Raw genomic sequence first — 15,581 nt, 5'->3', positions numbered from 1 at the left:
CTCGGAGCCCCACCCCTGATGTGGCCCGAGGGTGCTGGGCGGAGGACCAGGGGAGCTTACACCAGGTTTGCTCGGCTGCCCCCAGCTGGCCCCTCCCTACAGCTCTTCCAGAAGCCAGGATTTTCTGCAACGTGGGGGTTCCGATGTCCCCACATCCCGGCCGACACCTGGAGAGCTCCTCTGCATCCCTCAAGGCCCCACTGAAACGCTCTCTTCTGAATGCAGCTTTGCCAAGGTCTTGGGCAGGAAGAGACGGCTGTGCTCTGGGGCCCCACAGCCCCTGCCCCCCGGCACTGCCTGCTCTAGGTATTTGCTATTTCAGGAGCCAGCCTCCCCTCACCCCCGCCCTGCACCCGGGAGTATGCACCTTATTTGAATTAATAAACAAGCGAGGCAGCGAATGAATGAGCAATGAACTGACTGCTAAATGGATGAACAGAAGCAGCCGCGCGTCCCTCACGCTCACACATGCACAGACCACGGCAGGGTTGGCGTGACCGTCCCGACGCGCACCCCGCCCGCGCTAGATCCGGCGCAGCCCACACGGCCCACGTCCTTTCTTTAGCAGACATGATCCACAGGCGAGGAAACTCATTATGCACACGGAGCAAGAAAACAGAAAGCAAAAATTAAATTAGGTGGCAGCCCTGGAAAATGCCTACTGTGCAAAACCCACAAGCTAACTAATTTGTTTGGCCTCCCTTGAAAACGGGCAGGTTTTAATTTGGGGCTCTGGGACCCGGCTCCTGGGCGCAGGCAGGCTCCGGGGAGAGGGGCGAGGCCGCGGTTTCAGATGAGCAGACCCCGATTCAATTAGGAGCCACCGTGACCCCCACTGTCCCCGCAGGCTCTCGGAGCTAATGAGGACTGGGGAAGGGGAGGCAGTGGGTCCGGGCCTGCGCGCCTCTCTCCAGCCCCTCCCGGGGAGAATCAATCAGCTCAGGACGCCCAGCCCATTGCAATTACAGGAGCTGGGGGCGCGGGCGGGATACGGTGAGAATTAATTCAGTTCTCTGGGAGCGGAGATGGCCGCCCCCTGGGCCCAATGACCAGGGAATTAGGGGGCAGGGCGGGTCTGGAGCCCCGACAGCCGTCGCAGGTTGCAGCACGCGGGCTGTTCAGTCGCACACCTTTTGGGGGAGACTGATTAATCGGTGTGGCAGGAGGATTTGCAATTAGGACGGACGATGTTTCCCAACAAGCAAAGCCAGCTCCACGGCGGCTGCACCGGTTTCGGACGGAAAGGAGCCTGGGGGTGAGCACCCGTGGAGGAGACAGGGACCGAACCACCACCCTGTTCACTTGAAATTCGCATAATGTCAGTCACCAGCGTTACAGCAGCAGGTTTCAGAAAAGGAAGCGAAGCCCGGCCGGCGTGGGTCAGTGGTGGAGCATCGACCGTGAACCAAGAGGTCCCTGGTTCGACCCCCGGTCAGGGCACATGCCTGGGGTGTGGGCTCGATGCCCAGCAGGACGCAGCCCATCAGTGTTTCTCTCCCGTCGATGTTTCTCTCTCTCCCTCTCCCTTCCTCTCTCTAAAATCAATTAAAAAAATAAAATACACAAAGGAAGACAAAACCGGCCGCAGTGGCGTGTCCCAGATCCCGAGAACGCCCCCTACCCCCCACGGCAAGGTCAGCCTCCTGTCCACAATCCCGAGTGACCCCAACATTCCCAGAGCCCTTCAGGGCTGGCAGCACCAGGCGGTGGCACCTGGACGTGAGGACCACGGGGAAGCAAAAGCAGGAGCCTGGGGGGGTCATCAAGAGTCCCGACTACTTTTGGTCACCCGGCTGTGTGAGTACAGCCCCCACCAGGCAGGGCCTGGGCGGCCCACTCAGCCCCGAGAGCACAGGGCGCCGGGACTAGAAGTGGAGGCAGCCACGGCCCTAGACAGTCCTAGGGCACGCTCATGGCTGACACTGGCGAGAGTCCCGGATCCAATAAGCCCCCGGTCCCAAGGCAGCCCCAAGGCTCTGCTGATCCCTTCCTGGGGGCCATTCTCGCCCCACCCAGGGCACGTGCAAGCCTCATGGGGACAGAGCCCTCACTCCCCTCGAGGCCCACACACCCACCTGCTAGTGCTCTTCCGAGCGGGTGTGCACCCGGCCCTGCACTCAGCACCCAGGGAACAGAGGTGGCATGGCCTCCGCCACGGCGGACGGACCCACGTCGATGCCCTGAGAGCTGGGCAGGGCTCTCCTTCCCCCTTTGAAGACCCGGTTTTACGCAGGCCCCCGCGGCGTTAACTCAGAAGGATGCTAATATGCTTGTCTCACCCACCAGATGGCTCGGCCCCCGTGCAGGAGTCGCCTGTAGCCCACTGCGCCAGCTCCGCAGCTCATCCTCAGAGCCCGAGGGCCCGGGCCAGAGGGCGCCCGACGCCTGCCAGACCCGGTGGGAGGAGCCCAGCACCTGGGGGGCAGCTGCAGCCAGAGACTGCCTGCGAGGGACACACAGGTACCACAGGGCATCCTGCAGATGGCAGGACCCCTGGTGCCCTCTGCCCACAGCAGAACCTGGGGCCACAGCCTGCCAGGCAGCAAATCCCCACGAGCTCGCTGGGGACCCTGGCTCCCTGCCACCGGCTGCCCCCTGGACACCCCACCATATGCACAAGCAAATACTGCCCCAGGGACAATAGTGCCGGAGACACTGTCCAGCCTGAGGCCAGAGCCAGAGAGCCTCTGGGGGTGTGGCCGTGTCAGGTGGACGCCCGCTGGGCACGCAGCCTCCTGGCCTTCCCGGGGTCCCTGGGCTCTTACCGTCCACACAGGCGGGCCGGGCCCTGGTAGTGCCCGCGATCTGCCCCTTTCTGCATGCACAGCGAGCGGTCTGCCGGGCAATCGTCCTCCGAGGCTGGCTGCTGTCCCGGTCCAGGGTCACAATCTCACAGGTGCCGGCGGCCAGCTGACCTGCAAGAGAGGCAGAGTGGGCTGAGTGGCCCGGTCCCGGAGACAAGCACCAGCCGTCCCGGCCCTGCAGCTGGACGCCCGCCAGTGCCCGCCCCGCAGAGGGGCCAGGGGGCCGCTCCCCTCCGGCCTCAGAGGATGCCCTCAGAACCACGCCCACAAAAGCCGTGCCAAGGTCTGGCTGCCATCCTGGCCGCCCACAGTGGTGGGGCCCCAGGCCGGGGGCAAGGCCTCGGACACGGGAGCCCTGGCGCTGTCCATGGTGCTGACAGGTGACAGTCTCATCGCTTTAGGGGACACGGCTGAGCCCAGTCTCCCGACAGGCCCCCTTCACACTCCCGCCCTGTGCTCAGCTCATCTATAAAGTGCTGCATACGCCACGAGGGAACATTTTTGCAAACCCTGGGGGAAAACACTTAGAGAGACCCCTAAGAGCGGCAGGACGGGACCGGCATGCGGACGACGGCGAGGCGGCTCCGGCACCACTTAGGCCGGCGACGGGTGGAAGGGGCAAGCTCCCCCCTCCCCGCCTCCCGCAGACCTCGGCGCGTGTGGGGAGTTTCGTCCTAAGTGTGAAACAGCACCAGACGGAAGCTGCGCCCGTGGAGCTTGGCGAGGACACACTGGTCACGCAGGCAAAGGCCCCAGGCTCAGAGCCAGCGATGGGGCTGCTGCTGTTGCTGGTTTCACCGCGGGCACCACTCACCAGACCATGTGGCTGGAGGCCACGAGCCCAGGCGGGGAGGGAGAGCCCAGAGGGCCAGGAGCCCGAGACCACCCGCGCCAGGCTCTCGGGGGCACACACGTGTGGGCACCCCCCCCCCCGCACCTCCGAGGTGCCCTGCTCTCCTTCCACAGGCACCTGAGGGCACCCGGCCTCACCCAGCACCGGCGGTGTGTGAGCGAGGCCTCCGTGTCCCCGGGAGGGGGTCAGGCAGGTCTGAGAGACGACACGTGGTCCGGACCATCCCCTCTGCTCAGAATCCCACTCGGCTCCCACGGGCCCAGCACCCAGCACACTCACCCACGCGCCGCCCGCTGGCCAAGGGCACCAAGGTGACACCTGGCGCTGCCCAGCACAGGGCGAGGAGCCCTCTGCCCCTCTGCCAGATCGAGCTGTGCCATGCTGACACTGGGGCGTCCTGGCCTGGCACAGAACCCCTCTCCTGATGCCCGTGGAAGACGGCGCCCACCCGGGCTCAGCCTCGGCTCCGGCCTGAACCCACAGGGCTGTCCGCAGGCTGCGGGCTCGGGACCCGCCTCTGGCCCAGGCACAGCGAGTTGGGTCCCACCCAGAGCAGGCCCGGGCTCCCTCACCCACGCCCAGCGTCTCCCACATGGGCACGGCCGCCCGCATCGGGGCTGCCTGGCCCTCCCCTCGGCGCCGCGCTCACAAATGAAGTGGCTGCTGTCTGGTTTTATCCCTGGTCACACAGAGTGCGCACCAGGATTAAAGGCTGCAGGAGGGAGCGCTCTTTTTAAAATCCTCACTCGAGGGTTTTTCCCGCTGCTTTCAGAGAGAGTGGAAGGGGGAGAGACATCGATGCAAGAGCCACGCCGGCCGGCCGCCTCCTCACTCGCTCGGCCGGGGCCGGGGACCGAGCCTGAGGTACGTGCCCTTGACCGGGAATCGAACCTCCGACCCTTCGGTCCGCGGCCGGCGCTCCAGCCACTGAGCCGCGCCGGCCAGGGCAGGAGAAAACGCTCCTTAAATGGCACCGGGTGCCACAGGCTCAGCCCCGGAGTTCCACTGGAGTCAGACTCCCCTCTGGGTTTGGCTTCAGCAGAGCCGGCTCTGGACGGCGGCAGATCCCAGTCCCTCCCGGGACGGTGCGGGACGCCCAGGGCTATCTCTGCGCGACCTCCTGTGAGGCGCGGTAAGGAAATGAAGGGAAACCCGAGCTCGCAGGAGGCGCCTCCCCGGCCCACGCAGCTCAGGCCCCAGGGGACCGTGGCCAGGCCCACAGGCCGCGGGGTCAGCCCTGGGCTGTCTTTCCCTCGTAAGGCTGGGTCCGGGAACTGCAGGCCCGGCCCCTCGCTCAGGGGAGGATCTGGAGGGGAAGGTCGTGCCAGGGTCAGGGTCAGGGTCAGGGTCCGATCCCCGCCTGGGCGGCGGGCAGCTGCTGGGCGGGGCCTGCGGGGAGAGGCGGGCATGCCAGCTGCTGCCGCCAAAGGCCCAGGAGCAGGGTGGGGTGGGGGGGGCAGAGGCTGGTGGAAACCACAGGGCAGGGCCACCAGCTCCTGAGACCCGGAGCCACCAGGCCTGGGCCCAGCGCCTGGAGACACCTCTGTGGCCACCACAGCCCAGCACCTTCATCGCCCCCGCAACGGACAGTCCCCTGGGCCTCTGGGCCTCGTCCACGCTGCCTCTCTGGCTGGAAGCCCGAGTCAAGCTCAGCACACCCTCGATCAAGAGGCGCCCCTGAAACTGCCCAGCCCGAGGTCAGGAGCCCACAGCCACCTCAACTTGTTCCTGGGCCCCTTTGGCGCCCCCTCCTCCCAGAGGACCTTCCCCACTCATGCCCGGGATCTGGGAGACCACGGGTGGGACTGGAGAGCTCAGGTGTGGAGGAAGCAGGGGGCCAGGTTCCCCACGCAATTCACGGGGGGCCGGGGCTGCCTGTGACTTCCTCGCTCCGGCACAGAGTCCCTGGGTCCGGACCCACCGGGCAGTTGGTCCCACAGCCATCCTGCCCTGGCCTTGCTTCCCGGGGGGGGGGGGCAGGACAAGGTGGGGGCGCTGGGGGTGACCCTAGGATTAATGAGAAGCCGCATGCGCCCAGACTGCTGGTCCCGGGGCTGCTCACGGGCGCCCCCCTCCCCCCCCGACGACGAGCCTCTGGGTCACCCGGCCCGGATTTCCTGGCTGTCCCACTGGCATGTGTGACGTGTAATTACGGCCGCTCCAGAAAGTGAAAGGTCTTCTCGCGGCACCTCCCAGGCACAGCTGCCCTTTCCCAGCCGCTCGCTCGCCACGCCCGCCACCTTCCTGTGCCCACTGCGTCCTCCCATCGGACCCTCGTTCCCGCCGAAGCCCAGAAGCTGAATGAGCTGGACCTAGCGGGCAGCTGGCCCCGCCCCAGCCGAGTGCGCCCTTCTGGAGCCTTCTGCCGGGTGACCCCACGTACCAGGAGCAGCCTGCCCCTGCCCGGCCCGGCCCCTGCCCACCTGTAAGTCTGAAAACCTGGAAAAGGCCCAGGTATGCAGGCGGCTGTGCCAGGAGGGAGGAGGGGCCCCTCTCGGTCCAGCTCAGAGCGGCTTCTGCTGAACGCCCGGGGGTGGGGGTGGGGCTGTGTCGTGAAGCACAGGCCACGGGCTGGGGGAGCCCCACGGCTCCCCATCCTCTAGGACCCAAGCCCCTGCCCCGCTGAGCCCCGGTTATCAGCAAGGGAGGGCGGTTTCGGGGCTCCCCCAGCTGGTCTTGGGACCCAGCTGCCTGGGTTCAGACGGCATGTGGCCCCCTCACCGGCCCTGGGATACTCGCCGGTCACAGCTGGTCCCCTGGTCCCCTGGCCCCTACACGGGTGTGTCATGGAGGGACAGAGAGTAACGGGGACAGGACATGTCGTCCTCCAGGCAGAGCACACGGGTGCCCACTGTTAAGGCCCCGCCACCATCCAGCTGGCACCCAGTCAATTATCCCCGTTAATGTGCCTGTTAATGAGGTGCTGCCGGCGGCCCCCCCGCCGGGGCTGGACTGGAAGCTGCTGGCTCAACACCGTCAACACTGTAATTACGCCGCAGCTTGTGACTTCGCAGAGGTCAATAACAGGCACGTCCGGCGTCACCCTCGGGACCCACAGCCGGGGCAGGCTGGGGGGCTGGGCGAACCAGGCAGCTTCCTGGTGCTGGCCACGGGGCAGACCGGGGGCCCACCCGTCATCTCTGGGGCACGGAGGCTGGAGGGGCGGAGGGCTCAAGGCAGAGCCGGCTTCTCATCCAGCCCCAGTGGCCCCGGTAAGGTGAAGCCCAGCCTGAGGGGGCCCAGCCTGGACCCCAGAGAACCCACGTGGCTCCTCAGCCCCAGTGCAATTCCCACAGGAGGGGCACCTGCAGGCCACGCCGGCAGCTGGCAGGTGAGGCCCCCCTTTCCCAGTAGCCACATTCCCCTCTTCAGCCCAACTTCCTCTCTGGGGGAGGGTGCCCCACGGTGCCCCTAGGCCCTGGGAGGCTGGGCATCCAGTTGGACACGGGGAGCCCTCTGCTGTCCAATTAACTCCCCCAGCTCTGCCGCACCCACGAGGACGCTGGGCTGAAGCAGGTGTCCCTGGCGTTCCTGGAAGCGGGGGCCACGGCAGAGCTGTTTCTGGCCGTGACTGTCTGTCATAGGAAGAAGCGGCCTCAGAGGAACCCAGAGCTCGGACCTGGCCTGTCTTTCCCTGGCCCTGGCACCAGCGGGACACAAGGCGGTTTGGGGACAGCTGCCTGCCCTGCTGAACACATCACCCAGGGGTGCCCTCTGCCTCCGGTGGGCCCGCCTCCACTGCGGGCGGCCTGGGGCTGCCCACACCCCTCACGGGGCTCCCAGGCAGTACGCAGAGGGGTGCCTCCGGCTGGCACGGGCGTCAGGACAGCCCTCTCTCCCGCGTGGCGGGCGGGAGGCACCTGGAGCGTCCCTGGGGCTGCACAGAACAGGGCGCCGCACACCCCACCCCAGGTGGACCGGGCCTCCTGCTGGGAGAACAGCCGCCCCCGCAGCTGGCAGGCAGGCGGGCGCGACCAGCGACGTGGCTGTGGCTCCGGGGTGGTCTCCTGGGCGTCCCACATGCAAAACGTGGACCTGGACACGCGCCTGCCGCCCGTCACAGAGATCCGCCTAAAGTGGGTCTGAATGCGAAAGGCGGTGATGGGCCGCGTCTAGGAGACCGGGAGCCTCCTGACCTCAGCTCGGTCACCAGCTGCTGCAGGAGCCACCCAAAGCCGACCACGGAACTAAAATCTTTTCTACCGTGAACTTGTCCTCCAAAGTCGCTGAGCGAGATGAAAGGATGAGCCACAGGCCGGGGGAAACACCTGCAGGCCCCACACCTGAGGAAGGACCCGCACTCAGGGCCGCGCTGGGCAGACGCCCCCCAAGGCGCCCGGGGCGCCCCTGGGAAGGTACAAGGCGCCGTCCCCGGGTCACTGCCAGGTAGGGCGCCGCCGAGCCCGACCCGACCCGGGAGCGGGACCCGCCCGCCCACCTGCAGGCCCAGGCGCGGGGCCGCGGGGCGCAGACGCGGGTGGGGCGCCCTTCGGAGGGGATCGGGGGCTCCAGCGGCATCACGCACCCCTCTCCGCAGGGCCAGCGGCCAGGCTCCCGGGGTGTCCGCCCGCGGGTCAGAAAGCCTGTGCCCCGCGGCCCCTTCTGCCAAACCCCCGCCTGTCCCCCTTCCCGCGGCCAAGGCCATCGCAAACAGGGAGCACCTGAGAGCCTGTCCCGGCCGGGAGGAGCCCAGGAGAGGTGACGACCGGAGGTCACGGCTGTCGGAAGGGGGTCCTGGACAGGAAAGGACAGCAGGGGAAAGGTGAGGAATCCTGAGAACCACACAGACTCGAGTTAAGGACGACACAGCCCAGCACTGGTCCTTCAACTGTGAGGAGGGCCCCAGCCTCCAGGAAGACGGTGACACGGAGGAGGGGGGAACAGAGCAGGTGTATGGGAACTTTCTGAGCTGTTTTCACAGTTTTCCTGTAAATTTACAGCTGTTCTGAAAAAACAACAACAACTCGTCTATTAAAATAGGAAAACTGCTGAGGAAAACGGGTCCCCGTAGGCACCTGTCCAGGAGCCCAGCCGATGCCCAGAGGTGGGGTCAGCATCTGATGCAGGGAAACGGCCGCTCACCCCACCCCTGCTCCCACGCCTCACCTGGACCAGGCTGGCCCAGAACTGCTGAGGGGGCCCTGGGAATCGGGGTCCAGCCTGGCCTCAGCAGGGAGTGACCTCATTCCCCCCCCCCCCCGGGAACCTTTTGGTCCAAGCACAGCACCCACCACGTCCGTGAGACGCACCCTCTACTAACTGGTGGTGAGCCTCACGGGAAGAGGCAGGTCCCCGCACAGGCCTCTCGGGAGCAGGAGGACATGTGGGTGTCCTGTCGACCTCCGTCAGAGCTGTGTCTCGGCCTCGGGGTGATTTCGGGAGCTTTCTATCTGCCTCTCCCGCTCAGGATGAAGGAGAAAGAAGACACATTGCAGGGACTGAGCTACGAGGGCTCTTTCTGGACAGAGTGGCTCAGGAAATACCGGCCTGGCTTCAGGTCGACCTGCACAAGCTCCTGAGCCAAACTCCTCCACGAAAGTCACCAAGGGGCCCAGCTCCGGAGCCTGAGCCTCGCCCTGCCTCAGGGACCTGCAGACACACCTCTGCTCTGGGGTGAGCACCCCCTTCTGAACCCCAGCTGCTCACAGGAGACCCGCAGGGCTCTCACGGAGCAAGGTGCTCAGCCACCCCCGGCCTCCGGAATTTGGGACTCTAGGGTGGGCCGAGGTCGGGGGTCAAAGCCATGTTACAATAAAGACCCAAGACTCTGAGGACATGGGGCTGGGCTTGCTTCATGCTGAGGCACAGGGAACTCAGCACCTGTCCCAGCGGGACCCTGAACCCTACAAGGCCAATCTTCCTGCTTCTACCTTGGGACCCAGCCTGCCTTCTGCACATTCCTGCTACCAGGCCCCGGACCCTCTGAGATGCCCCTCACTAGGGTGTGGCCCCCAGGCCTTGCCGTGGCCAGAACAAACAGGCTGTCCAGTGGGCTCCTGGGTCCGCGCTCGGGGCTGGTGGCCTCAGGCCACTCTGTTTACTGCTGCCTGCGGAGACCAGACGCCCACAATGTGGGTGGGTGGATGGATGGATGGATGGATGAGAGGGAGGGACGGAGGGAGGGGAGCAGCTGACCACGAGGTGCTCCAGGGCGGGGGTCATTCTGTGGGCATCTCCATATGCCTGGGGCCTTGGGGATGGAACAGGGCAGGCGTCTTATAAACAGATACACAGCCCCCAGGATCGGGATTTGAACCCCAGGATGGAGACCCCCCCCCCGTGGGAGGGAGGCCCGGCCTTCACGCATCCTGCCAGCATCCCAGCGAGAACGCGCAGGGGAGGCGCTGAGAACGCACCAAAAAGGAAGCCCTGGGCTTTTCATCTTCTATTTGGAGATGAAATTAAATTGTTCCCCTCAAAAAAAACAACAAAAAAAAAACAAACAAAAGGCAGGAGAAGGAGGGAAGACGCTCCTTCCGGGAGGAGGCGGCCGCCGCAGAGCTAGCTGATTAAAACCCACCGCCCGGATTTCATGAAAACCAGAGAAGTCCAACCCAGGCTGAGCCGCGTCGAGATAATGAAGACAAACGCTCAGCTCTGGGAGGAAAGGAGGCCCGGGAGCCGCTGCGAGGTGGGACAGGCAGCCGGACACAGGAGGGGCTGGCCGACTCCCAGAAAGGCCAGCTGCCCCTTCCTCCCCGCCTTCTTCACCCACCCTCCCCAGGCCCCAGCGCCCTGGGAGTAAGAGGGGGTGCTGGGCAGAGGAGCCTCCAGCCTCACCCCCCAGTGTCGCTCCTCAGGGAAGGCCCACAGCGGGCACAGGGCCTCAGTGGTGAGCACAGGGGGCCAGAGGGGCCCCAGCCCTGCACAGGTGGGACCCTGGGTGGCCTGTCAGTCAGGCAGGAGGAAGGCTGGGCCCCACTCAGCCCGGGTCGAGGGGGGTGCTTCCTATGATGAGCAACACAGAGGTCGGAGGGTCTGCCCTCCTCAGAGTCCTGACTCCCTCCCAGCTCCAGCTCCATCACAAGGCAGGGCCGACAGGTGTTTGCTGAATGACTGAAGGAGCATGTTATGGCCCAGACCCTTGGTTAGACTCCTTCAGGGCCCTCAAGTTCCACACCCTGGGGAGACAGAAGAAACACCAGGAGCCACACACAGGGACAGCTCCAGAGCCTCGAAGGGGTGACCGCTGGCTGGTGCCTAGAACCTGGTCCGGCCCTGGGGAAAGCCTGGACCATATGCACCCAAACAAAACCAAGTCCCTGAGGCTCAGTCTAGCTCAGGGCAAGAAGGGAGAAAATCACCCCGAGGCCAGCAGGGCACACATGTGGTGACCGGAGACCACAGGGTCAATGAGCTCCAGCAGGTGACTCTGGACCCTGGGTCCTCTGACTTTGACCTTGGGTTCTCTGACCTTGACCCTGGGTCCTCTAACCTTGACCCTGGGCGGCTCCCCAGCAGGCAGCGTCCTTCCCGCCCACATCTATCCGTCTAGGTACATGGGCCCGGCCCGCAGGGACAGTCAGGGCGCGGAAGGACACTGTGGGGACAGAGGACCAAGACTCGGCCGGACTGTCAGGAGCTCTGGGAAAATCAGGAAGGACCAGGCCCGAGGACCGACGGCGGGAACAGGAGAGCCTCAGCCCGCGCAGCGGGACAGGAGCCCGCAGAGCACGTCTGAGGAGCGGAGGTTTCTGGGAGCTGCTGCGTCTGACAGACGCTCAGGGCTGGAGCAGGCAGCTGATAAACCGAACAAGTGCTACTAACAGATAACAGGACAAGGGAACGGGGCGAAAGAGACGCCGCAGGACGGCGCGCAGACAGAAAGGGAGAGGACCGAAGGGAGAGACCGTGTCTCGGGCTGGCTGACGCGGTTCTTCCAAAGCCACCAAATATCGGCACCAGGAAGAGCCAGGAGGAGGGTGGAGGTGCCGAGAGCACCGCTCACAGCGGCCCCCGAGGGGCCCTGAGCCCTAACTCCAACGCGTATCACAGACTACACGCCACGAACTCGGACGCGCTCAGCAGAGCGCCCGAGGGGGAGACACCCACGGCCACGGCCACGGCCACGAGGGCTCGGTGCAGAGACTCAGCTCTGCCCAACTCCAGCTGCAGGTTCAATGCGGTGCCAACCGAGACCCCAGCAAGCCATCCTGGGAACCTCAGCAAACCGATTCGAAGTTTAGACGGAGGCAAAGACCAGAGCAGCCAACACAACACTGAAGAGCAGGGCTGGGGGACCGAGCACCCGGCCTCCAGACTTGCTACAAAGCCGTAGGACTGGCCCAGGGACGCAGCCGGCGTCCCAGGGCCCTGTCACTGGACATGAGGGCTCCCTCCTTTGCGCCGGGGCACAGTCACCACCAGGCTCAGCGTCTTCCCAAAACGCGCCCCATTTCTTCAGGCTGCGTCCAGGGGACGCGCGGTTCGCACTCACTACAAGTCCCGAGCGGAATCGCCGGCGCCCACCTGTTCGGAAGCCATGACATGGAGGCATCCGCTGGACATTTCTGCCTCATGGTGCTGACCTAGTCCCGTCGCCCACGGTCCCTGAGTCCAGACCAGACGCCGCCTCCACCAGGAAGCCCCCTCCCCAGCCCCACATCCAGTCAGCTCCGAGCTGCTCAGCACCTGGAGTCCCAGCGTTACACAGTCTGTGAAGCCAGGTGAGCAAACCCCCGCCTCCTTGGGAGAGAGGGCCTGGGGGCACCCTTCACTGGAACTGCATTCAACCCAGAGTCTGAGGAAACACCCCTGGGCGTTCCGTGAAGAAGCTGAGCTTTTCCTGGAAAGAGGAGAAGCCCCTGTTGCACGAGTGGCCGCAGGCAGGGCGGCCTCTGAGCGTCCAGGAGGGCAGGAGGCACACGGCTGCCAGAGCAGGGAGCCCGGAGAGTCCAGACATGCGGGACCCCAGTTATCCAAGGGCGGGCCTGCCAGGCACCTGTGCTCACCGGAGGGAAGGTGGAGAGGGAACTGGGCCGGTGCTCCCTGGACAAGGCGAACCCTCCACGTCCAGGGAGTGCCCACAGCCTGGGTCACCCCCACAAGGCGCCCGCCTGCAGCCCACGTCGCATGGGGGGCTCTGGGCACTGGGGTCAAAACGAGAGAGGATGCCAGGAAGCAGGGGTGTGAGGGCAGGGAAACTGCCCCATGTGACAACCGTGGTGGACGCAGGTCACTGCACCTCTGTCAGGGCCCATGGAATGTGTCTGCCTTGTCACTGAGCAGTGTCCTCAAGGCTCATCTACGTTGTGGCAGGTGTCAGGATCTCCTTACTTTTCAGGGCTGAGTAATGTTCCACTGTGTGGATATACACGGTGTAACCTACCCAGAAGGAGCCGGGCGGCTGCTGCCCTCTCTGCCCAGCTGTGTCCCAGTGCCCACAGCTGGGCGTGGCCTGCAGTGACCGGGAAGGGATGCTTGCCTCATCCCTCTGAGGTCACCTCGGCCTCTCCCGCTCGCCTTCTCTGAAACAAGTCATTGCGATTACTTTCAGGAAAACAACATCTTCCTAATTAGACGAAAAAAATCTACTGGCAGAGCCACCTCCTCAGCAGCAGCTCAGGGCCATCTCTTGTAGTCCTGCGCAGGCACTCAACACCAATTACCTGCTCCCGGGATTGTCCTTGGCCCCCGGAGGGCTGTGGGCAACTTCGCTGGCAGGTGGGCTGCTCCCCGCAGGGCTGAGCCCGATGCCCACTCTCTTCCATGTCATTCCCTGTCCCCAGCACCCCAGGATGGTCTCTGAGGCCCCCACGGAGCCCCGCTTGGCTCGGCTGGGCCCTGAGAGCCGTTCCTGGCTTTCCTGCCCAGTGAGGGTATCATTACTGTTGGCAGGGATGGCCCGGGCTGGGACTTGGAGACCCAGCAAGTCAGGGCCCAGCGCCAGCCCATCCTGAGACTGTGTGTGCGGGATCCCAGGTCCCAGACGCCCCGCCTGGAGACAGCACGGGGGTCAGGGGTTCCTGAAACGGGGCTGATCAGATTGGGACCATGAGATGTTTCTCTGCAGTTTAGTAACCAGCCAGACTCAGCCCCGGCTGACTCCAGGCCCCAGGCCCAGCCCCCTTCAGTCCACTCCGCAGGCCCCAGGCCCCCAGGCCCCCAGCCCGAGGGCCCTGACCCAGGGAGCCCTGTCCGCCCTCCGAAGAGACCTGCCAACGTCACCCCAGAGAGAACAAGCTCCTGAATGCCCCCTTCACCTGCATCTCCTGCTAAGTTTTCCAGAAAGTTCTATATACGCTCGAGCTCTCAGCCAACACGGTGTGACACCTCAGTCGAGTCCCCTCGGGCTCCTGGGGCTGAGCATGGCCTTCCCGCACCGAATGGATCGACGTGAAGGTGGGTCGGGGACAACACGGGAGGGAGCCGGGCCCACTTCAGAGGGTGGGCAGGTGGGAGGGGCTCAGCCCAGTGCTGCTCTGAGCTCTTCCTGACCCACGTCCCCTTCACCACGACCTTGGGGCACCTGCTGTCACAATTCAGGGGAGGAAACCGAGGCACGGAGAACACAAGTCCCCGATGTCACACGACAGGAAGAGGGGAGCCCAGGCTCCACCTGGGAGGCCAGGGCTCAGGGGACTGTCACCCAGGAAGGGGGGTCCGTTCGGGGCCAGGTGGGCCGGGGGGAGCCGGGCCCTGCGGAGGACAAGGGCACAGAGCCCCAGGCACGCGGGGCGCTGGTGACCAACTGGCCCAGGCCCTTGCTCAGGACCCTTCAGCGCACAGGAAGACGCTCTACCCACTGAGCAGCACCCCCAGGGCTGCCCTGGTCCCCTCCTGCCGGGACCCAGCGTGGCCGCCTGCATCTGTGTCCCTCCTCATACGAGCAAGCGGCCACTCTCCACAGTGAGCCCCTCAGAACCTCGGGCACTTCTGTGCCCCCCCCGAGGTCAGGGCCTGAGGCATCGAGAGCCACCCTCCGGGGGGCACTGTGACGGCAGAGGGCCCTGGGGGTCAGGTGCGCTCGGTGAGGTGAGTGGGGAGCAGGACCCCAGGGAGCCTGCCATCGGGCCTGGGACCCGACCCGCTGCCCGAGCCTCTGGTCCCAGCAGCGTTTTCCACCCAGGAGGACCCGCCTTCCATCCTAGAAGGTGCCTTACCTCCTGGTCCCTGCCACCACCACGCCCCCTCCGGTGACAACGGAAAATGACTCGTGACAGACTGCACTTCGCTCTCACCGCCCAGCCACGCGCTTGACGGAAACGAGAACCTCGCGAGGTCCCAGCCACGGGAGGTGACGCGTTGGGTGAATCGGGGACGAAGGGAGTGAACGGGAGGAACACGTTTTTAATAACATCCCAGGAAACTAACTGCGACACGGGCAATGGTCTGTTCCAATCGGAATAGAAAGTGCCTCGGGGGAGCCAGACACAAATGTCAAACAGGTTCACTATTTTCTTAAAAAAGAAAAAAAAAGACTATTAACTTTCAGGTGGGCACGAGCCACCCAGCTCCCAGCAGCACCGTCCTGGGCCCACTGGGTCAGCTTGGCCCCCGACGGCAGGTCCCCAGGGTGGGTGGGAGAGACACCCCCAGGATGCAGGATGCAGGGACCTCCCTGGGGTCCCCGAGAGGGAGGAAACCATTGCTCAGTCAGCCCATCATCCAGCAAACTGCACTGGCCCCCAGCCACCAAGAGCCCCAAACGACAGTGGGGACGGTCTGGCAGGGCTTGGAGCTTGTCGCTCTGAGATCTTCGAAACGGGGGTCTGGGCCCTGGGGGTTCTCTTCCACCCCCCTGTGGCGGGCTGACATGGGTCCCCAAAGATGGGTCCACCCAGAACCTTAAAAGTGGCCTTATGTGGACTGAGTGTCCCTGCAGGTTTAATTAGGGACCTCAAGATGAGACCATCCTGGATCTGGGGTCCCTAAATCCAGTGACCAGCGTCCTGATGCGGGAGAAGATAGGGAGGCTGGAGACC

The 15,581-nt window shown here is 65.0% G+C and overlaps 1 protein-coding gene across 2 annotated transcripts in view; it reads right to left on the bottom strand.

Annotated features, from left to right (window-relative positions):
- The window catches only part of TAFA5 (TAFA chemokine like family member 5), a gene marked incomplete at its 5' end in the record, with an annotated part of 97,954 nt that overhangs the window by 30,083 nt on the left and 52,290 nt on the right, over positions 1–15,581 (bottom strand). For both annotated transcript variants that reach the window (XM_081128168.1, XM_081128169.1), the window contains one exon: positions 2,766–2,915. In XM_081128168.1, coding sequence (XP_080984294.1) covers positions 2,766–2,915 — 150 coding nt within the window. The remainder of the gene's footprint in view (positions 1–2,765; positions 2,916–15,581) is intronic.

Source organism: Miniopterus schreibersii, assembly GCF_964146895.1.
Source record: "Miniopterus schreibersii genome assembly, chromosome: 2".
Taxonomy (NCBI): Eukaryota; Metazoa; Chordata; class Mammalia; order Chiroptera; family Miniopteridae; genus Miniopterus; species Miniopterus schreibersii.
Note: the sequence above shows the minus strand (reverse complement) of the source record. Positions and strands in the feature narration are given on the sequence as shown.